The sequence below is a fragment of the Vombatus ursinus genome, unplaced genomic scaffold (assembly GCF_900497805.2).
Source record: "Vombatus ursinus unplaced genomic scaffold, bare-nosed wombat genome assembly UNPS02014859.1, whole genome shotgun sequence".
In the NCBI taxonomy this organism is placed as follows: Eukaryota; Metazoa; Chordata; class Mammalia; order Diprotodontia; family Vombatidae; genus Vombatus; species Vombatus ursinus.
Genome location: NW_020954637.1, coordinates 236,150 through 260,285, shown reverse-complemented (window position 1 = coordinate 260,285; position 24,136 = coordinate 236,150). Strand labels below are relative to the sequence as shown.

At 49.8% G+C, this 24,136-nt stretch overlaps 1 protein-coding gene across 2 annotated transcripts in view; it reads right to left on the bottom strand.

Annotated features, from left to right (window-relative positions):
• RUNX3 (runt related transcription factor 3) overlaps positions 1 to 24,136 on the bottom strand; it is a 106,873-nt gene that overhangs the window by 7,506 nt on the left and 75,231 nt on the right. Inside the window, exons 4-5 of one of the 2 annotated variants that reach the window (XM_027841353.1) lie at positions 23,157 to 23,261; positions 3,046 to 3,198 (exon numbers count right to left, since the gene is read on the bottom strand). In XM_027841353.1, the coding sequence (XP_027697154.1) occupies positions 3,046 to 3,198; positions 23,157 to 23,261 (258 nt within the window). The remainder of the gene's footprint in view (positions 1 to 3,045; positions 3,199 to 23,156; positions 23,262 to 24,136) is intronic. The other variant, XM_027841354.1, reaches the window with a different exon arrangement.

Sequence of the window (24,136 nt, the reverse complement as noted above, 5' to 3'; positions counted from 1 at the left end):
AGGGCCCTTAGAACACAGAATGTCAGAGCTGGGAGGGCCCTTAGAACACAGAATGTCAGAGCTGGGAGGGACCTTAGAACACAGGATATCAGAGCTGGGAGGGCCCTTAGAACACAGGATGTCAGAGCTGGCAGGGCCCTTAGAACACAGGATGTCAGAGCTGGGATGGCCCTTAGGATGTAGAATGTAATAACTTAGACCTGGATGAGTCAATCAGGGCTGAGCTCTCCGGACCTGTCCCTCCAGGGCAGCAGGGCGTGGGTTGGGCCAACTCAGGTAGCTTCAGTACGGGTGACGGAAGGAGCTGTAGTCCAGGCCTAAAGACCTGGATCTCATTCTGGCTCCCTCTGTCCCTCTCTGCCTATGGCCTTCAGGGACTTTACGCTATACCCAAATATGCATCCCTGCAAAGAAAGGAAGATCCCTTGGTGGAGGTCGAATCGCCCTCAGAAATAGACTCCCAGTCACCTTTCACAAACGATGCCTTTCGTGTGAGAGGAAGGGGCCATTCTGGGAGCACGCCCCGCGTGAGGCCTCAGCTCCTGAGGGCCCACTCACTACTTCAGGAGACGAGCCAAGGACAGATAGAGAAAAGGCAGCAAAGTCTGTTTGTTCAGGTGTTGAACATATTAGGAGTGAAAGGTTTATTTATTTACTAGCTATAACTTAGGTGATGGTTTTATAAGTCATATAAAATAACCAGATCAGAGGAAAGTAAGGAAATTTTAAAAAAAATACACACATACACAAACACACACACACAAATAGTCTACGTTCCGAGGACTCTTGGAACTTCCTCTGACATCCTCTGAATTTCCAAGATCATGATCTGTGTTTATATTCTAGGTTCTCAGGGTCCTTCAAGCTCCGATTTTCCATCTTCTACCTTTCTAGAATATCTGGACTCATTCACCAACAAAAACGATGTTCTGGAGTCTTTCTCAGGTCTCACATTTTATGTTCTAATATCTTATGTTCTAAGTTCCCTCCTAATGCTGTCATTCTATGTTCTAAAGTCTAGAATATTCTTGAAGGAAGTGTCAAGTTTGTGTCTTTGTATTCTCAGAGCTGTGCACAGTGCCTGACCTACTTGAGAAGGAGTACTTGAGGAGGTACTTGAGAAAGGTTTCTTGAGTTGAATTGAATCTTACCTTTTGGCTCTGACATTCCATGTTCTAAAGTCTCTTCTACCTCTGATATGCTATGTTCTAAACTCCCTCCCAGCTCTGACATTCTGTGCTCTAAGGGCACACCTAGCTCTGACATCCTGTGTTCTAAGGCCCCTCCCAGCTCTGACATCTTGTGTTCTAAGGGCCCTCCCAGCTCTGACATCCTGTGTTCTAAGGGCCCTCCCAGCTTTGAAGCTCACAGGGTCCTAACTCCAGTTCTAAATTGGAAAAGACATCAAACTTTACCGAATTCAACTATCTCATTTTACAAAGGAAGAACCCAAGTCTGAGGCAGGGCAGGTGATTTTCCCACTGTCACACAGGCATTAAGAAACAAGCCCTCTCCCTTCCACCCCAGGCACTGAGATAGTATTTGTAAAGTGCTTAGCATAGTGCCTGGCACACAGCAGGCACTACATCAATGCTTAGTCCCTTCTCTTCCCTTTCTGTCTCAGCCAGGGCTGCCCCCAGTCATCCCAGGCAGTTAGCCCTCTGTCTCCAAGGCTCTGGCGGAAAGAGAAGCCCCCTTTGAGCCTGGCTTCCCTGTTCTAATGTCTAATCGGAATACTGCCAGCTCTTGCTTGGAACAGTATAGCTATTCCAGGGGATTTCATCGGAGCAAGCAGGGGAGGGTTCACAGGCATCCCTTCCCCTCTAGTGCCCTCGATTCCCTGGGGGAATAATCCAAGTTGGCAGCGGCTCAGTGCGGCCTGCCCAGGATCAGCACGGCCTCCCCAGGATCAGCACGGCCCAGTATCTCTGGCAGGCCTGCCAGGACGGCATGCACAGCAGAAAGCACCGTGACCCTGGAGTTGGGAGACCTGAGTTCCTATCTTGGCTTGGACAGCCTGTCTAGATGAGTAACCTGGGGCAAGTGACTCAGTTCCATACCTTTACCAACTGTCTTACTTAGGGATGAGGAAAAAGCATCGTGAACCTTTCATTCATCCCCTGCCATTTCTGGTTCTCCTCTCTTTCCCCACTACTCCCCAATCCATCCTTCCCACCTCCTGCTCAAGCGCTACTTCTAATGCCCTAAGATCCTATCTCTTTCCTGTTCAAAAATTCTGTGTGGCTCCCCACGGCCTCCAAGGCCCCATGCACAGTCTGGCTCTCATTTGCCTGCCCAAGCTTATCTTCCCTTTAGGTCTTCTGCCTTCCAGGGAATCTGTACCCTCCCCTGCCCCTAGTGCTCACCGTATCTATGCCTAGCTCTGCCCATGCTGCTCCCCATACCTGGAATGTTCTCTCCCTCTTCTGAAGTCCACTTTTGGGTATGGCCTCCAGAAACCAGTCATCTTATTTTATAATGCCCCCCACTACCCTGGAAATATTTCTATATACTTCTGTATATACATATTCTTCTTTGTTAGAATATGTTTGTTTTGTTGTTTATTCATTTCAGTCCTGTCCGACTCTTTGTGACCCCATTTGGGGTTTTCTTGGCAGAGACACTGCAGTGGTTTGCCATTTCCTTCTCCAGCTCATTTAACACATGAGGAAACTGAGGCAAACAGGATTAAGTGACTTGTCCAGGGTCACACAGCTAGGAAGTGTCTGAGGCCAGATCTGAACTTGGGAAGATGCATCTTCCTGACTCCAGGCCTGGCGCTCTATCTACTGTGCCACCTGGTTGCCCCCGTCCTTGAGGGCAGGGCAAAAGTATCTATTAAACTCTTACTAAATCCCAGGAACTAAGTTGTGAGGATAAAAGTAAAGGTGAAAACACATCCTCGCCCTCGTGAAGCTTACATTCAAACAGAAGAGACAACATACAGGCACTGCTGTCAATCTATTCCAAGCAGGATTGGCTATCACTCTGCCGGAGTGGGGGCCCTTCCCTGCTTCCCCCCTCTCCCGGGCACTGCCCCTCTACCTTGTGCAGTAGCCTGAGTGCTGAAGTGAGTGGAGGTGGCCAGGGAGCCCCGGGGACTAGGGGTTGTTGGCGTCACTCGCATTCGAAGCCGGTCCAGGTCACCGAATCGATCAGGAAAGGCCTTTGGCTGGTCTTCCATTTTCTGCCTGTGCCCTTAGAGGAGGGAGGAAGCGTCTGTCAGCATCCCTTTCGAGGAGTTTACCTTGTTGGTGTCCATCCCCACCTCATCTCTTGCCTCTACTTACCCGGGGAAGGAAAGATTTCACAGTCTCCCCCGTGACCCTGCCAGGAAGGGTTTCCTCGGGATCTCACTGAAAAGTCTCAGCCTGGGTCTCTCATGATGGAGAGCCAGGATGACCGAATGGAAGCAGCACTGGATTTGGCATCTGAGAACATGAGCCTGAACCCCAACTTTGCTACTGTATGACCTTGGCCAAGTTATTTCACCCTTCTAGGCCTCAGTCTCCTCCTCTGTAAACTGAGGGGGCTGGATGGGATGAAGACTTTTTTCTGCTCTAAGTCCCATACTCTGAAACATAAGCAAAACCTTGGGAGGCCTTGGTGGCTGCTACCAGCTCCCTAAAAGATGATGAGAATAATTCAATTCAGTCAACATTTATTAAGCAACCCTTCTCTACTCCAGGCACTGAGAATACAAAGACAAAAGCAAAACAATGCTAGCCTTCAAGAAGTTTATGTTTTATGGGGTGTGTGTGTGTGAGGGAGAATACAATACACACATACACACAAGTAGATACATAGTACATACAAAGTAACTTCAAGAGGGAGAAAATGATAATAACTGGTGGGGGAGGAGTAGAGGGAGGGAAATAAGGGAAAACTTCACTTAGGAGACAGTTTTAAGATTTGCAAAGTGCTTTCCAGACACCTTTGTGAGGCAGGAGATACAGATCTCAATTTCCCTTTTACACAGAAGGAAACTGAAGCTAACTTTCCAGACAGGTGGGAAGTAGCACAGCTGAGATTTGAACCCAGGTCTCAATTTCCACTTCACCATTTAGCTCCTTCCATGGAAACTTATGCACCTGCAGTTCCGCCCCTGGCATCACACAACTGGGAGGGTCATTGCAGGAAGCTTTTAAAGATTGAGGAGATCTTAGCAATCACCTGGTTCAATCTCTTCATTTTACAGATGAGGGAAGAGAGGGTTACACAGGTGCTTATCAGCAGGGCCAGGGCACAAACCCAGGTTCTCTGATTTCCAATCCAGGGCTCTTTCCACAGCACGATCCCACATCCCTTTCTTGGGAGATTATCTGAGTCCAACCCCTTTATGGTAGAGGTGAGGGACCTGGTGTCCAAAGAGGGGAAGGGTCTTGGCCAAAGCCATGTGGTAGTATTGGGGGCAGAGCCAAGGCCAGAACCCAAACGGACCAGCCTTCCTTTCCTCTGGTGCTTGGTTTGGCATTTAAGGCCATTTGTAACCTGGCCCCTTACTAACTTTCCAGTTTTCTTATACCCTCTTCCCCTCCACGGTCCCCAAGATCCAGTGACTTGGGCTTCCTGGCTGTTCCATGAATAAGACACTCCATCTCTCAGCTCCAGGCATTTTCTTGGGCTATTCCCCATGCCTGGACTGCTCTCCCTCATCTCCACCTCCCTGCTTCCCTGGCCTCCACCAAGTCCCAGCTAAAGTCTCACCTCCTACAAGGAGCCTTTCCCAAATCTCCTTAATACAAGTGCCTTCCCTCTACTGACTATCTCCAATTTAATCCTATGGACATCTTGCTGGTACATAGTTTGGTTTGTATTTTGTCTCCCTTCATTAGACTGTAAGCTCCCTGAGGGCAGGGACTGTGTTTTCACCTTTTTTTGGGGGGGGGTGCTCTCTAGCACTTAGAACAGTAGCTGGCACATAGTAAGCACTTGATAATTGCTTGTTGACTTGGTTTGTTCTGTCCTACGTGTGCCGTGGCAGCCAAGAAGAGGGAATGAGATTTGGAGCCCTATTAGAAGAAGTAGATTATCTGGGGCTAGAAAGGGCTGCCTTTCCGCATGGTCAGACAACACGGAGAGATCATTTGGGGAAGAGGGATGCCAAGCTGAAGTCCATCCCAAGAATGGCGAAAGGACTGGGGACCATGTCATATGAGGAGCAATTCAAGGACATAAGTCGGTCAGCCAGTAGGCATTTATTAAGAGCCTACTATGTGTCAGGCACTGTGCTAAGTGCAGGGGATACAAAAAGAGACTAATGACTGTTCCTGTCCTCAAGGAGCTCACAGTCTAATGGGAGAGGAGAGGGCTGCGGTGACCCAGTTGCTGTCTTCATACATCTGAAGGGGTACCATGTGGAAAATGAAATCAGTGGCCCCTGAGATGACAGCCTGGACTCCAGCATTGTGACAAGTGGTGACAGAGGCTGCTAGGGCTGCCATGCTGAGTTGGAGTGAGGGACTGTCTGCCCCCAAGAGTATCCTGGAGAGTCCAAAGACCCTCTGCCATTGTGTTGAACCAGTGGCAGAGAGGAAAATAGAAGGGGGGAAGGGGAAGCAATAGATGGGCCCCCAAGGCCCCTAGAAAGGGGGTCTGCACTCAGAAGCTCTAAGTGCTCAACAAGACTTGCTCAAAACACTATCTGAGTCATCAGTCCTTCCCTGGGGCCTCATGTTTCTCAAATGGAATATTAAACACTGATTAATCATCTATTTAGAAAGGCAGTGTGGTGTAGGAGTTACACTATGGTATGGTAGAAAGACTGCCAGACTTGGGAGTCATGGGCCTGGAGGAAGAACACCTATTCTGTCCGTGACTACTTGTGGGTGCTGAGGCACGTCACCTAACCCCTCTGGGCTTCAGTTTCCTCATCTATAAAATAAGAGACGTTGGACTAGAGAACTCTGAGCTCCCTTTCAGCTCACAGCCTATTCCAGAGTACTAGACTGGAGGCAGGAAAAGTTAGATTCAAATGCTGCCTCAGAGACTTTGGGAAAATAACCTAAGTCTCAGCTTCTTCATCTGTAAAATGGGGGAATAATAGCACCCATCCCACAGGGATGACGTGAGTTTCAAATGATATTGTACTTGGTAAACCTTAAGGCCCTATGTAAATGTGAGTTGCTACCACCACCTACCACCACCATCAGCCACTACCACCACTATTTTCTACCACCACCATCAGCTACTATCACCACTATCCACCACCCCCACCTACCATCATCCACAACCACTATTTTCTACTACCACCATCAGCCACTACCACCACCATCTACCAGCACTATTTTCTACCACCACCACCACCATCCACCCCCACCATCACTATTTTCAACCACCACCATCAGCCCTTGCTACTATCATCTACCACTACCACTAACCACCACTCTCCCCACCTTCTATTCTTACCTATTGCTCTCACTACCATCCACTTCCACCCACCTCTACCACCATTCACCACCATCACTATCTACCACCACCGTTATCACTGCCATAACCACTTATACTACCACCATCTACCACCATCACCTCCACCATCTATCCCTACTATCACTACCACCACTACCACTAAATGCCAGGCGCTGTGCTAGGACCCAGGGATACAAATATAAAATGAGAAATATTCCTTGACCTCAAAGAGCTTAATGCTCTATTGAGGGGAACATAATGTGCATAGGTGAGTAAAAATACAATGCCATCTCCAAAGGGAGAGGCCACTAACTGGGGGAGATCAGGAAGGGCTTTGAGCAGATGGCCCCTGAGCTGATGTCGTGCTCTCCTCATTGCCTAATCACACAGCGTGAACAGCAACCACTCTGGAATCAGAAAACTGGAGTTCAAATCTCACCTCTGATGTTTATTACTTCTGCGGCCCAATCTGCTAACAGCCCCAGGGAATTCTCTAAGACTATAAACTGCAGAATAGTTGCCAATATACTTTGGGGCTTTTTTCACTTTTTTTTTCTTTCAGTTTTTATAAGAGCCTTTATAAGATGCTTTGGAGGAGGAAGTTTCTTCAACAAGAATTCCCTCCACAGAGGATTCTTAACCTGGAGTCTATAGATTAAAAAAAAAATACACATTTTGATAACTGTGTTTCAATATAATTGATTTTTTCATGATCCTGGGGATTTTGTTTTATGCATTTTAAAACATTTTGAGAAGGATTTCAGAGGTTTCACCAGACTTCCCAAGGAGCGCCCAACACAGAAAAGGTTACTAACACCTGCATACCAATGAACACCTAGGTGTGACCCCCAAATTAGGAATGTAAACAAAATAAACATGAAAACCAAAATCAAGCCTGAATTCCTTGGCCACAACCAGCCTTCTCCTGCCTCCCTGCTTGCAGCTCCTCATGCCTGGAATGCTATCCCTTGCATCCTAGACTGGCTTGAGAGCCAAACTCAGCTGTCACTCTCTCCAGGACGTTTGTCCAGATTTCCTGACAATCCTAACCTTCATTTGTGGGCCTTGGAGAACCCTGCACTCTCTGATGCATTTGGACATGTGTCAGAACTCTAATCCTGTCTGTCTGTGGCCCCCCCTCTCGCGCCCCCCCCCCCCCCCCCCCCCCCCCCCGCCAGAGCCTAAGAGCTCCACAGAAGGCAGAATGACCCCTTATCGTCTTATGTAAACTGTGTTTCTCATGCCTGGGGCCAAGCATGTCTGGCCAATGTGAAAAGCTTAATAAACACTTCTTGAATAAATAGCAATTGGAAATGGCACTGTCAGGAGACACCCAAGTCTCTGGGTGACCTCAGTCTTCTCAGCTATAACATGTGGGAGGGGTGGGAGGGAGGGAGACACTCTCAGGATGTTACTAACAATGACCAACACTGACAGAGGCTCAAGGTTTGCAAAGTGCTTTTATGTACATTATATAACAGAACAAGAAGGGACATTAGTGATCATCTCGTCTTACTCCTCTCATTTTATGGAGGAGAAAACTGAGGTACAGAGAGATGAGATAGACTGCAACCTAGAGATGTAGTGGGAAAGGGCACTGTCTCTGGATTCAAAGGGCCTTAGTTCAAATCTCACCTCTGACAGGTGTGACTTTAGGCAAATCACTTAAGCTCCCTGGGCCTCAGTTGCCTCAACTATAGAGGGGGAGGGGGTTGGCCTCTGAGGTCCCTTCCCACCCTAAATTTATAATGTGACCAAACTAGGATTCAAATCTGTGGAAAGAATGTTGGCTCTAAAGCTGGAGGAACTGGTTTCAAATCCTGCTTGTGTTATTAACTTTGGAAAGTCAATTTGCTTCCCTGATCCTCAGTTTCCTCATTTGTAAAATGAGAAAGTTGTGTCATATGGCATCTGAAGCCCCTTGTAGGGGCAGCTAGATGGCGCAGTGGATAGAGCTCTGGCCCTGGAGTCAGGAGAACCTGAGTTCAAATCTGGTCTCACACACATAACACTCACTAGCTGTGTGACCCCGGGCAAGTCGCTTAACTACATTGCCTAGTCAAAAAAAAAAAAAAAAGATTGAAGCCTCTTCTAGCTCCAGCTCTATCATCCTATGATCTTGAGATCAAAAACAGCATTTTTGGCTCCAATATCATTCTGCCTCCCAAAGCTCTCAAGTTTTCTTACTCTGATTCTGTGAATGAATGAGTCCCCTTGCCTCCATGAGGACACATCTTGGCCAGGGGAGCAGGTGAGGAGGTACAGGCAATCAGGGAGGGGAGGAGCTCGGGTTACCCAAACTGAAGGTCTAGGGCCCTAAGGTACGGTCAGCTGGATCTCAGGGCAGAGAGGAACAGGACGGGGAGGGAGAGAGGAGTGGTGCTCAGGGGTATTAGAAGAAGGAAACAAAAGAAAAACCCCAAAGCTCCCAGCCCAGCCCACCCCAGCCCAGCCCCAGCCCAGCCCAGCCCCAGCCCAGCCCAGCCCCAGCCCAGCCCAGCCCAGCCCAGCCCAGCCCAGCCCAGCCCAGTTCAGCCCAGCTCAGCCCGACCCAGGGGAAGAGAGCCTTCTGAGGCCCAGGGGATAACTCATCCTTCCCTTGTTTGAAGTGGGCCTGCTTACGACATCAGGTCATGCCGCTCTTGGCATCGGCCCCCTCGGCGGACCCAGACACAGACTCTACTGTCTCTGCCCAGCCTGAGGCGGCAGGGGAAGGGGCTGGGGGAAGGGGTGTAGCAATAGCAGTGGCTTCTCAGGAGATTTACAATGACTAGAAGCCGTCTTGGCAAAGCCGGATTAAAAAGAGGAAAAGGAAAAAAAAAAACAACTCGAAAACTGCCCTGATCCTTTGACAAGGTCCCTAAGGTCATCACGACCTGGGATGCTGATGAATGTTTGTGTCTTTGAGAAGGTGGGGCTGAGGAGGCAGGGAGGACCTGGCAGCCAGAACACCTCACAGCGGGAGATGAGAGATGGAAGCCCTGAGCCCTGGAGGCCATTAACCACTAGATTTATGATCAGAGGACCTGGGTTTGAATCCTACCTCTGATGCTAGCTTTGTGACCCTGGGCAAGTCCCTCAAATTCTCTGGCATTTCATCATCATCTGGGAAATGAGAGGGTTTGGCCCGTACTGAACCTAGTGATTATTACCCTCTCTGATTATTCTCTATGACACTCTGGAGGGGCAGGACGGGGTTGAGCCTGGCCATTCTCAGCCCATCCCTGATTATGGGGGTTGGAAGAAAACTGGTGCTTTTCTTTCACCTTAAACAATCACAGCTCATTCTCACATAGCCCTAGCAATGTTACAAGCACTTCCTGTGACCTCGTCTGATCCTTGGAAGGTGAGGATAATCCTGTCCATTTACAGTTTAAGAAAACACAGCCTTGAAGAACCAGAGTATCAGAGGATCACAGGATGTAAAGAGAAGGAAGGTGCCTTTTAAAAGTCAACTAGTCCAACCAGTAACTGACCCCAAATCCCTTCTACACCAGGCGCCAGCAAGCGTGGTCCAGCCTGCACTGGAAGATTTCAGGTCATCACCGAACCAATTAACGACAACTCTTTGGGTCCCCATCATTCAACCAGGTCCTCATTTACCCACACAGACTATCTATCAGCTAACCCTCTCTCCATCTGGTCCACAAAGGCAGCATGGGAGACTGCACTTCAGAAGTGGGGACAAACCCACTCATGGCAACTGGCCTGCAGTTTCCTCACTGATGGGTGCTCAGCTGGCAGGGATTGGGGAGGGGGGTGTTCCAGGCATGGAGGGACAGTCTGGCTGGAACAGAAAGTGTAGGAAGGAATATAACGCTCGAAAGGTAGCTTGCAGTCAGCTTATGGAGGGCTTTGAATGCCAAGGTAAGACATGTTATCCTACAGGCAACAAGGAGCCATTGATGGTCTTAGAGAAGAAGGATGGTCTGGCCTAGTTGTTTCGGTCATTGCATGATGGAGGGAGAGAGGGAGGGAAAGAGGGGCCTGACAGAGACAGACAGAGACAGAGATGGGACTCAGGATACAAATGCCCAGAGGGCGGAAAGAGGATTATGGAGATGGAGAAGGAACAGTTAGAGACAGGAGGGAAACCAGGAGAGACCCTCACAGGAGCCAAGAGGAGTGTGCAGGAAGAAAAGGTTGACCAGCAGTGTCAAAAAAAGGTCAAGGTATATAGGTGTCACAGTGGTTATAGCACTGGGTGGAATCAGAGAGATCTGAGTTCAAATGTTCCCTCAGACCCTCACTGGCTGTGTGACCTCCTTTGCTCCTGTCTCAGATGAAGAGGTGTTTCTTCTCTCTGCCAAGGCCAACTCTTCCACATCAACCTTTGAGCTCAACCCTTCCCATCCTCTCCAGCAGGTTGTCTCTACTATCACCCTACTGTCTAATCTTCAATCTCTCCCTTTCTTCTGGCTTCTTCCCTGCTGCCTCTATCCAGACCATGTCTCCTCCATCCTTAAAAAACCCTCACTAGATCCTGGTGCATCTGCAATCTATGAAACGATATTTCTTCGTTCCTTTACAGCTAAATTCCCTGACAAAGCCATCCACAGTAGGTGCCTGCTTCTCTCTTGTAACTCCACCTTCTGCAATCTGGCTTCCAACCTCATCATTCATCTCATCATTCACCTGGTCTCCCCAAAGGACCAATGCTCTCTCAATGGCTAAATCTCACAGCTTCTTCTCAACCCTGATCCTTGTAGACCGACACAGTCTCCCTCTCTTTCTGGAAACTCTCTCTTCCCCAGGTTTTCATGACGTGGCTGTTTCCTCAGTCTCCTCCTACCCTCCCCCATGGCTCCTTCTCAGCATCCTTTGCCGGATCTTCTTCCAGGTCATGCCCACTAGATCACGGTCTGTGCTGGGCCCACTGATCACTCTATTCTGGCACTTGCTGAGATCATTAGCTCTTGTGCATTTAATTGCCACCTCTATGCAGATGACTCCTGGATTTATGCATACAGTCCTAGTCTCTTTACTGAGTTCCGGCCCCAAGTCACCAACTGCCTCATGGATGTCTCCAGCCGAACATCACCAAAGCATCTTAAACACAACAACATAGGATGAGTCTAAAAGAAGATTCATTATCCAGCTCCAAACTCCTCTTTCCAAGTTCCTTCCATGTTTTATATGACACCCATCCTTCTAGTCACCCCAACTCAGGCCGTTGGCATCATCCTCACTTTCATTCACCCCACAGATTCAATCCATCACCAAATCTTGTCATTTTTATCTCCACAATATCGCCAATCTATGCTCCCTTCTCTCCACTCACAAAGCCACCACTTTAGTCCATGCCCTCATCACCACTTTCTTGGACTATGGGAACAGGCTTCTAATTGATGCCCCTGCCCCAAGTCTCTCTCCACTCCGATCCATCCTCCACTCAGCTGTCAAAGGGATTTCTCTAAAGGTAGGTCTGACCACGTCACACTCCCCTCTCTGCATAAACTCCAGTAGCTCCTTATTACCTTCAGGATCAAATATAAAGTCTTCTGACTGGCCCCCTTCTAACTTCTCCGGCCTTCTTACGCTTTACTTCTCTCCAGGTACTCGCTGATCCAGAGACACTCACCTCCTGTTATTCCGTGAACCTGACACTCCATCTCCAGAGGGAGCCTTTGCATTCAGCTGTCCTCCCACTTCACCTTGACCTTTCAGTTTCTTTATTGTCAAGTCTCAACTCAAATCCTGCTTTCCACAGCAGAAGACCCTTCCCCTTTTTCCTTACACCCCTCTCCCTTCCCCCAGCTGCTAGTGCCTTCCCTCTGAAATTCTTTTCCATTTACTGTGTGTGTGTGTGTGAGTTTTGAGAGAGCAAGAGAGACAGAGAGAGACAAAAAGGGAAAGGAAGAGAGAGAAAGAGAGAGGAGAGAGAAGAGACAGAGACAAAAAGAGAAAGGAAGAGAGGATAGAGAGTAAGAGACAGAGAGAGAAAGACAGAGAGAGACAAAAAGAGAAAGGAAAAAAGACAGAGAGAGAAAAGAGAGGAAGAGAGACACATGAAGAGAGACAGAAAAAAAGAGAGGAGAGAAGAGAGAGGAGAGAGGAGAGAGAGAGCTCACAGTACTATACATATGGTCCACAGTATAGTATATGGCACAGTACATAGTTATTTGCGTGCTGTACCTCCCATTAGAATGTGAGCCCCTAAAAGGAATAGTCTCTGCTCTTGCCTTCTTTCTGTGTATCCCCAGTATTTACTTAGTACAGTGCCCAGCCCATGGTAATTGTTTACTAAATACCTGTTGACTGACAGTATAAGTCATCTGACTTCTATCCGAGCCTCAGTTTTCTATCCTGTGAAATGAGGTCCTGAAGGTCCCTTCCAGCTTTAAATTCATAGCCCTTTGCTTAAGGCGGTCACTGGCAAGAGAGCTTTGAGTGGTGAGATTAAAAGGCAGATTGCCAGGGGTGCAGGAAGGAGTGGTTGCTATGAAACTGTAGGCAGTGAATCTAGGTAACTCTAGAAGTTTGGCAGTGAAAGGGGAGGAGAGGTGGGAGAAGAGGGCTGAAAGAGTTGGCAGGATCAAGAGAAAGTGGTTTTGGGTTTGTTTGCTTTTTTAAGGGTAAGGGTAAGAAGCTAGTTGAGAAAGTGTTGAATATGAATAAGAGAGAGGGGCTAGGCCAAGCTCAGGGAGGGATGGGATCCAAGGTACAAGTGAAGGCACCAGCCTTGGCAAGAAGGGACAACTTCATATGCTGAGACTAATGGGTAATGACACAGAGAAGTAGAGAAAAGAGCACCCAAAGGGGAAGGCTTCAGTCTTCTGGAGAAAGTAGAAGGTAAGGTCACCCACCGATGGGGGCTCAGAGGATGGAGGTGGTGGTGGTGGTGGTGGCAGAACCGGGCAGGCTTGACGCTAGGGACTTGGTAGAGGAGGAGAAAGTCTGGAACAATGACTAGGAGTAATGATGGAGATAAGGCTGGCTGTAAGCTACCCAGCAACTGGGGCTGGGATCTGTGTCTCCTAACTCCAGGCTCTTTTCTCTGAGCCTGGAGCATGGAATATACTCACTCAGGGTCCTATGTACTGATGATGAGACCAGCATCTACTGGCGCCTGGGAAGGGCCTGGGTCCTTGGGGCTTCTGAGAACAATTCCCCCCACAGGGCAAGAATGGTGAGAGGTCAAGTGATTGTCTAGACTCAAGAGGCCTTAAGGTGTGGCACCCGATGGTCCCTCCAGGCAACAATGACTAGGGGGGCACAGTTCTAGCTAGCTCACTCTGAAGGTGGTCATGGAGGGCAAGGAAGAAAGCAACCAGAAGCCAGAGGAGTTCATCTTCCAGGGCCCTAAGCAGGTGGGAGTCACTTCCTCCCTTAGCCTGGGGGCTCCCACAGAGCCAAAATGATCTGGGGGTGGTGGTGTCTTTAAGACTAGAGACCATCTCCTCCCCACAGACTGAGAGCTCCCTGAGAGCAGGGACGATGTTTCTCCATGGAGGAGAGTTCTCCAAGGATAAAGATTGTCTTGGCCCTCAGACTTGGATACTCCTCGAAGGGTATTCAGGTCATGACCTATTTACCCCATAAAATAAGCCTCATGTACCTTTTCTTCAAGGAAACCTTTACTCATCCTCCCCAGTTGAATAAAAACACCATAAGGTGAAACACAGACAGCTAGGTTCAAAGGGATGATGATGATGATGATGACGATGATGACGATGACGATGATGACGATGATGATGATGGTGACTCACATTGAGTGCTTTCTTCACTATGATGAGTTTAAGATAGAGACAGCATAAGTAATGCTATAATCATTTAACAGATGAGGAAAATGAAGCTCAGAGAGGGGAGGGATTTGCCTGGGATCTAACAGCTGGTAAGTGCCAGGGGCAGAGCTGGTAAGGCCATTCCAAGTGAGGTCTACTGACTCTGTGCTCAGTGCTCTAGGGCACTATCCATTGGTGTCTCTGTTTGATGGTGTTACAATGGGGGTGGCGTTTCAACATCTCAAGGATGTCATAGGATGGGAGTTCTTGGCTAGGGGCTGTGAATTTGTTTTAAAAATATTTTGAGGGGCAGCTAGGTGGCGCAGTGGATACAGCACCGGCCCTGAAGTCAGGAGGACCCGAGTTCAAATTTGGCCTCAGACCAAACACTTGACACGTACTAGCTGTGTGACCTTGGGCAAGTCACTTAACCCCAAATGCCTCACCAAAAAAAAAAAAAAAGAAGAAGAAAAATTTTTTGATAACTGTATTTCAACATCATTAATAATAATAATAATAACAACAACAATAACAGTCAGCATATATAGTACCTACCATGTGCCAGGGACTATGCTAAACACTTTACAAACATTATTTCATTTTATTCTTACAATAACTCCAGGAGATATGTGCTATTCCTATCCCCATTTACCAGTTGAGGAAACTGAGGCAAAGAGTTTAAGTGACTTGCCCAGGGTCACAAAGCTAGTTAAGTATCAGATGCCGGATCTGAGCTCTCTTTTCCATCTTATGGATTTTATGAATTTAAAAACATCATTCTGAGAAGGGGCCGGTGGGCTTTCTGATTGCCCAGGGGGCCCAGGATATGAAGTAGTTTAGGAGAGATTAAGATACTGTCCCAGACTCACAGATTGAGAGATAGAAGGAAGCTCAAATCCTTCACTTTCCAGGTGAGGAAAGCCAGGCCCAGAGAGATTGACTTCTCTAAGGCCACACAGGCAGTAAGAAGTCAGGACTCAAACCCAGGTCTGACTGGATGATAAAAGGGGCGCTAAGCCCGAGGTGACATCTCTACACTATGCCATTGTCTCCATCTTTCTCTCACATTGCCCGTTGGAGTCAGGATGGGGGTTAGGGTGGGGAAGACACAAAGGAAGCGTCAGAACCAGGGACCTCGGACATGACACAGAAAGTCAGAGGATCATCAGTCAGTCAACAAACTCTTCCTGTGTGCCAAGCTCAAAGGAAAGCAAAGGTCCTTGTCCTCAAGAGGCTTACGTTCTAAGGGGGGAAAAAACACATAAATATCTAGAAACGTATGGAGAAGAAGAGAAGGAATCTGAGAGTGGGAAAGGTCCCCTACAGAAGGTGGGATCTGAGCTGAGTCTTGAAGGAAGCCAGACAGGAGGGAGCAGAGCAGGCCTGGTCTGTGGTGGTCAGTCACAAGAACTGAGTTTGAGGGCTCACTAGCTGTGTGGCCTATGACAAGCCCACATAGCCTTTCCGAGTCTGTCTCCCCACCTCCAAAATGGGGCTAATGACAATTTACCCTCTCCACCCTCACTGGGAGGTGGGAATCAAGGACTTTGAAAACCTTCAAACGCTGTAGAAACATCACTGATGATTACTCCAGTCCTGTAATTTGGGGACTAATTACGCAGCAAGAATTAGATTAAAACTGGAAGGAATTAACAGGAATTTTGGATGGATCAAGGAGTTCCTGAAGCCAGTTGGAGAGGCAGTGACAACATGTCTGAGCTCAGAAACCACAAGTTTGTTCTGCTGGGGTTGGGGTCATCCAAATACCAAAAGGGGGGGGAAGGCAGGCCAGGAGTGGACAGACAGATACACCTAAACTGGGGGAGTCTGAAGGCCAGCCAAGGCCTGCACGAACTGCCAAGAGGGCAGGAAGCTGGACAGTGGTTTGGAAGCTCCCATTGGAAGGAAGCGCCAAAGTGAATAAACGGTAAAGGAAACGGAGGTGTTAGGCCTTGGGAAAAGTGGCACGTGTTTGACATCCCTGAGTAGGGGCTGAAGGGCTGAAGGGAGCAGGCAGAAGGAGGGCTCATGCAGCCACTAGGGGACACAGCACACCAGCAACCACGTATGAACGAGATATACACTGGCTGAATGGGAGATAATCCATAGAGGGAAGGCACCAGCATTAAGAGGGACAGAAAAGGCTTCCTGGACAAGGCTGGACTTTTAGCTGGGACCTAAAGGAAGCCAGGAGGCAGAAATGAGGAGGGAGACATGCCGTGAGGGCTGATGTTGTATGTTCTAATGTTCATGTTGGCTCTGACTATTCTGCATTCTAAGGTTTCTTCTGGACCAATGTGCCAGGGACAAGGTTTTAAGGACCCTTCCATCTTTAACATTCAATGGCTCTAAGGCCTCTCTTAGGACCGACACTCTCTGTTTTAAGTTCCCTCCTTCTCTGACCTTCCATGTTCTAAGATCCTTCCCAGCCTGAGATCTGGGCCAGAACCACCTCCCCAACTCCCGAGACACACCTTTTCACCTTCCTGAAAGACAGAAAGCCACCATTCCCTCCCCTGCCTTTTCACCTCCTCGTGTGGCATAAAGAGCTTGATTGAGCATCAGAGGTCCTGGGTTTGCTGCCCCTTGCTAAAAGGGTGACTTTTTTCCCCTCTCAGGGCCTCAATTTCCTTATCTGTGCAAGGAGGAGGCTGGATTAAATCAAGGGTTCTTTTTTATGAGCTAGGGACCCATTGGGCGGTCTGGTGAAGCCTATGGACCCCTTCAAAGAATCATATCTTTAAATGCATAAAACGGAATACACAGAATCACAAAGGAAACCAATTATATTGAGATACAGTGATCAAAATGTGTATTAAAAAACTCAACAAATTCAGAGACCCCAGGTTAAGAGCCTCTGTGCTATATTAAAATACAAATTTCCTGGCCTGGCACTCAATGCCTGCTGCAGTCACATTTCTGTTTTATTTCCCATAATTCTGCTTTGCCCAGTCTCATTTCCAGCCCAAATGGGTTACTAATTGTTCCACAGGCTTGGCCTTCCACCAACTGTCCCCCTCCCCTCCAGCCTCCTCAAAGGCTCAGCTGAGGGACCACTGCCTATGCTCCCCCTTCCCTTCCCTTACCCGGTGGCAGGGTTCTCCTCTCCTTCAGTGACCTTAGATTGACTTACCTGAGTACATGGGACATCGCCCTCCCGCCAAGAACGGAGGCTCTTTGAAGGCACAGACTGTTTCATCTTCATCTCTGAATCATTAGTGCCCAGGGCCCCACGTGTCTGTGCTGCACACCTAAACATCCCCATCAGACCCTGCATGCATCCCTGGCTTCCTCAGGTCTCAGCTAGAACACCGTCCTCTGCACGGAGCCTTCCCCTGCACTCTAGGGCCTTCCCTCTAGTGAGCACCAGACGGAATTAAGCCAGCCTCTAATTTATTTTTTTTTGTTTGTTTTTTTTTTAGTGAGGCAATCGGGGTTAAGTGACTTGCCCACGGTCACACAGCTAGTAGTTTGGTCTGAGGCCGGATTTGAACTCAGGTCCTCCTGATTTCAGGGCCGGTGCTCTATCCACTGTGCCACCTAGCTGCCCCCGGCCTCCAATTTAGCCTGTCTACATCTTATTAAAAAACAGGGTTGTTGGCATGTTGTCCACCCCACCCCCATTAGACTGGGAGCTCCTTGAGGGCAGGGCCTGACTTTTGCCTTTCTTTGTATCCCCAGGGCTTAACATGGTGTCTGGTATACAGTAGGTGTTTAATAAATGCTTACTGCCTAATACCTGTTTGTAGAACTGAATGGAAATGTAGGAAAGGCAGAATATAATACAGAACGAGATGGAAGGGACCTTAGAACAGAGAATGTCAGAGCTGGGAGGGGCTTTAGAACATGCAATATCAGCTGGGAAGGCCCTTAGGACATTAAAACTAGAAAGTCGACACTGGCGGATGGGAGGGGTTAGAATTGAGGGAAGAAGCCTCTCTAGGAACCCTAAGCCACACAGCCTAGTCCCTGGGCCTCTTCCTGCCTCTATTCTCTGGGGAACCCCAAGCCAAAGGGAGGAGGGGAGGTTTTCTGCTCGAGGTGTGGCAGGAGAATAGGGACATTGGGGGAAGTCAAGGTCTGACACATGGGGACAACAGAGATACTGAGGCAAAAGCCCCTCACAGGGCAAGCTAAAACACTGCAGGGCTGGGGGAGGCCAGAGCCTTGAGAGACCCTCCCCTCGTCTCCAGCCCGTCCATTTTTCTGCTGACCCCGACTTTCAGAAAGGGCTCCTCTGTCCAGCCAGGCCGGGCCCCACTCCCTGAGAAAGGAATGCCAGCTCCCTGAAGTCTGACAGTGTCCCAGTCTCCCACTAGAAGGGCTGAGGTAGGTCCCTGGTAGGGGACCACAGGGCTGGCTGGGCCTGGGCAGTCACCAGAAGGATAGTAGCCCTGTCACCTTCCCCTCCACCTGCCTAAATAGCCACCAGCAAGTCCTGGAGGCTACAGAGATGCTCCTAAATCCCTCCTTTCAGACCCCTTGAAAAGGCAGGAGGACCCTTCAGGATCCATCCATCCCAATGCTCGGAGGCCTTGGAGTTGCGGCAGTCTGGTGCAGGCACCCCTCAAGTACCTTCTCTCTGCTGGGCTCTGGGCCCTTCCTCCAGGCAGGTGCATTTTTAAGCCTCACCCGCAGCCCTGACGTCTCCTCTGGACTCCTGCTCCAGGCCAGACTGCTCACTCCTCCTCCTCAGCCCATGGTCCTCTGCTCTAAGTACACTCTTTCTTGCTCTCTATATGCCATGTTCACGTCTATGCCTCTCATCCACTCTGGGGCACCAAAGCCCTACCGCCACTGATCCCCCTGTCCTTCCTCATTCCGTTACCACACATCCAGGGGAAACCCTGCTCCCTCCCCAGGGTCTGCTGAACCCCAGAGCACAGAGCCATAGGTGCCCAGACAGGGGCACAACCAGCATAGGCCATCAGGTGTCAGCAGAGTTAGGACCCCCAAGCAGCCTCCCCCAACAACATATAGTCAGACCTGTAAGAACTGAAAGGGACCTCAGAATATGGAATGTCAGAGCTGGGAGGGACCTCAGAACATGGAATGTCAGTGATGGAAGAGACCTCAGAACATGGAATGTCAGAGCTGGGAGGGACCTCAGAACATGGAATGTCAGAGCTGGGAAGGCTCTTAAAATACAGACTATCAGAGCTGAGGGATTTTAAGACAGAGAGTGTAAGAACTGGGAGAGATTACAAAACACTTTGTCAGGGCTGGGAGGGCCCTTAGAACACAGAATATCAGATCTGGGAGAGCCCTTAGAACACAGAATGTCAGAGCTGGGAGGGCCCTTAGAACACAGGATGTAAGAGCTGGGAGAGAGGGTCCTTAGATCACAGGATGTAAGAGCCGGGAGGCCCTCAGAACAGGGAGTGTTAGAGCTGGGAGGGCCCTTAGAACACAGAATGTCAGAGCTGGGAGGGCCCTTAGAACACAGGATGTAAGAGCTGGGAGGGAGGGTCCTTAGATCACAGGATGTAAGAGCCAGAGGCCCTCAGAACAGGGAGTATTAGAGCTGGGAGGGCCCTTAGAACACAGAACATCAGAGCTGGAAGGGCCCTGAGAACCCAGAATGTCAGATCTGGGAGAGCCCTTGAAACATAGCATATCAAAGCTGGGAAGGACCTTAGGACATAAAAAGTCAGAAATGGAGGAAACTGAAAATAGAGAAAATCAGAGCTTGAACTTCAGAATATAGAATGGGTGAGGATCTTGTTCAGCTCCATTTCCACAAGGGCTTTGGTCCTCAATGTTTCGCCGTGTTGCTTTTAGCCTAGTTCCCACATGGTCCCTTCTTTGGTTATTAGAAAGCCTTTGGGGCTTTCCCCGGGGATTCTCAGAACAAGACGCTGGGTCCTTCCCCAGGCCTCTGAGTGGAGCTGCTCAGGCTCAGATGATGCCTCCTCCACATGGGCCCTTGGGGGGGGGGGGTGGTGGTGGTGCAGGGAGAGACTGTTCCCCTCTGAGGCAGCGGCTCTGTTCCCGTCTGGGATTCTTTCTGTCTCCCTGCTGACTGCTGAGGATCTGGGTGACAGAGGAAGGGGCGGAGGGCTGAATACAGAAGGCTGCCGTCAGCTCTCTTCAAACATACAAACTCACAGGCAAATCCACTCAATAACCAGTGGGGCTCAGGTCCTCTGGACGGACCAAGAACAGCATCTGGGGTCACAGGAAACAATTTTGAATCCAGGCTGCACTGCTCTCTACGTGCTTAACTGATAAGACATGGGCCCGTTCTGAGCCTCATTTTCCTCCTCTGAAAAGGAGTTGGGCCAGATGATCCCCCAGGTCTCTTCTGTGTTGTGATTCTACAGCTCACAGAGGCCTTGAAGTCAGAGACCTGGGTTCAAATTCTGCTGAGACACCTAGTAGCTGTAGGACCATGGCTCAGTCCCTTGACTTCTCAATGTGGCAGGGCTGTTCATGGAGGTTAAGATGAGGTAAGCTATGGCAAACATTTCTGTGACTCTCAGGGAACAATTCAGGTCCCTCCGCTTTTAGCAGTGACAGACCACAGAGAAGGGGAGCCTTATCTCCAGAAGCAGCCCACAGGCGTGGGGTGATCTGAGGAAACTGGGAGAAGGCCAGCTCTCTGCCCCAAATATCGGGAATTCCATCATTAGGGATTCATTCCTTTTGGGCAAGCGTTATCTTTTCCAGGGTCCTTCTCTGCCATGTAAATGACTCTGGAAGGTATAGCAGACCTTGATGGTCTGACCTAGCTGAGAGGGTGGTGTCCACCCGGAGCCAGATGCAGAGAGAAGAGGGTTTGGCTTGAGCAGAGGACAGGGGGAGATGGTGGAGGCTGAAGATGGTGACGTGCAGGAGTCACAGGACACAAGGGTCACAGCTGGGAGGGCCCTTAGAACATGAAATGTCAGAGCTGGGAGAGCCCTTAGAACACAGGATGTCAGAGGTGGGAAGGCCCTTAGAACCAGAATGTCAGAGCTGGGAGGGCCCTTAGAACACAGAATGTCAGAGATAGGAAGGCCCTTAACTATCAAGTTCATTCCACTTATTTCATAAATGAGAAAACTGAGGCCAGAGAAGGCAGTGGCCTGAGGTTGCTGCCCATGTGGACACCTCTTCTAAGACACCTTGGCTGGGCCTCATGGGGACGGGGGAGCAGGGATGTGTGAGGAACTCCGCCTCCCTCCTCTCTGAGCAGCCGGGACCCTTTGAGACTCTCCAGGGGGCAGGAGCATCTGTGTGGGAAGTGTGATGGGCAATAGCAAAAGAAATCGTGGAAAATAAAACCCTCCTTGGCCTCAGCTCCATGTATTTCCAGACCTTTATTTTCCATTTTCAAAAACTCCTCAGAGGCTTCAGGCCCAAGATAGAGGGCTCCCCTTCCCCTCTGTCCTCCTCTTTCTGTCTGCAGTGGGGATGGATGGGGTAGTGCAGCCTGCAGTGCAGGCTGGGGAGGTTCCTGGAGTGAGGCCCTGTGCTGCGTCACCACCCCAGAGCCTGCCCTCCCCCTGCCCCATCTCGCTGGTCCCCCTCAAGAGAAGTCTCTGGCTTGAAACCTGCCTACTCTTGGAGACCGAGGCCCCAGACTACTGAAGCTGGAACCCAGAGTGACTCCGGACACTGCCCAAAGGCACACAGCCCAGTGGGAAGTGTTAGGGGGTGAGGAAGGCCTGGGAAGGTTGCTCGTGGACTGTCAGAGTCAACAAGGGTTTGGGAGACCACCTAGTCTAAAAGCCAAGACCCAGAGAGAATAAGCCCTGGTGATATGAATCACCTTTTACATGGTGGAGAGGATCAGTGAGCAGAGAGCTGGACCTTGGCAGTCAGGAAGACCTGAGTTCAAATCCTGCCCCAGGAATTCACTAGCTGTGCGGACCCTGGGCAAGTCATTTCACCTCGCTGCCTGCTTCAGTTTCCCCATCTGTAAAATGGGAACAATAACCATACCTACTTCCCAGAGTTGTTGTGAGGATCAAATATAGTAATACTTATAAAGCATTTAGTGCAGAGCCTAGCACACAGTAGATGCTATATAAATATCAGCTCCTATTAACAACAGCAAAACACGCTGCAAACCAGAAAGGAAGTTACTATCATTAGAGCTTTTAAAGTACTTTGTTCTATTTTTAAGTTTTGTTGATGCCTCTGGTTTTCAGATGACACTCATTTCAGGACACATGGCCTTATGCTCAGTCCACCCTTCTAAAAGAAAAACAGCTACACAAAACCAAACTCATGCCCTCGGCTGACCGCACATGCAATGCTCCGCACCCATCGTCCCCCACCTCTTTGCACTGGAGGGAGGTACAACTCCAGAGGCCTTTAATTTTCCACTCTCACATGGATGCTCCTCAGGTAGACCAATCCCTTCATTTTAATGATGAGGAAACTGAGACCCAGAGAAGTTAAGAGAGCTGACCACAGTCATAAAAGGCAGGATTTGAACTCTGCTCCTCAGACTCCAGTGGGTTTTTTTTCCCCTATCACATAGCACTGCATCTTCTGAACTCAGATTGCTCTGTTACCTTCTCTTGCCCTCATCTAGCGGTGAAGACTGTGTGACTTGCCTAGGGTCACACAGGTAGTAAATAGCACAGGGAGATCTGAACTCAGCACCTCTGACTCTGGAGCAGATGCTTTTCACACCAAGCATGCTGGCTGCTTCCTTGTTCCTTTCATTTCCCATTCCCTTATTATGTCTGGGCCCACAGAGAGAACTAACTAAGGCCCAGAAAGGGGAAAAGGCACCCCAGGCCACCCAGAAAGTTAGTGGCACAGCCAAGATGCCAACACACATCCCCTCTTCTGGGAGCGCCTCCCACCGATGAGATCCCAGATGCAGTGCTGGGTCCTCTCCCTGTGGCCTCCCAGGCCAGGCTGCTCTGCCCTGTCCAGCAGCAGAGTGGTGCTGAAAGCACCCTGCAGGGCAGATGGCTGAGAAGGAGGCGGTGTGGAGGAGCCCAGGGGCTGGGCTACTAGGCTTGGGCTCCCTCCCTGCTGGCCTCCCCCTCCTCCCCGGCCCCAGTGGCCCCTGATAGCACTTACTTCTCGGCTCTCGAGGCCCGTCCACGGTCACCTTGATGGCCCGGTGGTAGGTGGCCACTTGGGTGGGGTTGGTGAACACCGTGATGGTCAGCGTGAAGCTCTTCCCTGGGGGTAACAAAAGGTGGGGGGAGGGACAGATGAGATCAAGGAAAGGTGGTACGGGGTGAAGCCGGGGGCTGGGTGGAGGTCGAAGTGCAGGCTGCCAGGTCAGAGGTCAGAGCTTCTGTGGTGGGAAACAACAGCCCCACCCGGGTACCAAACCGTGGCTGCGGCCCCTATCTCTGACCTTGCCAGAGGGGACAGGAAGCCACTGGGGACAAGAGAGAACTTATGGGGCAAGCGGGGATTGCCCTGGGCAATCCCGGAGTGAGACCAGGATCAAACAGTAGTGCTGGAGGGAACTGACAGAGGAGGAAACTGAAGCTGGGGGCGGGGGGGGGGGGGCACACAGGGAGGGACAGAAACAGCAACCCAACACAGATCCTATGACTGTCTCTACCAAATAAGGCTGCCTCCTGAATTCAGGCACCTTCACCTCCTCCCATCCTCATCCGGCCCCGGGCCAGGGGGCAGGAGACCAGGTTCTGGTCCTGCTTCTGCTGATAATGGACCAGGTGATCACCGAGGGGTCAGCTATCCCCTCTGGCCTCAGTTTCCTCCTCTGTAAAATGATGGCACTGGACTAGATTATCCCTTCCAGTTCTAGTATCCTGTGATTAATGGAACAGACATAGTCATAGGATGTTCTGAGTTCCCTCCCAACTCTGCCATTTTCTGTTCTAAGAGCCCTCCTAGCTCTGACATCCTATGTTCTAAGCTCCCTCCCAGCTCTGACATCCTATGTTCCAAGCTCCCTCCCAGCTCTGACATCCTGTGTTCTAAGGGCCCTCCCAGCTCTGACATCCTATGTTCCAAGCTCCCTCCCAGCTCTGACATCCTATGTTTTAAGCTCCCTCCCAGCTCTGACAGTCTGTGTTCTA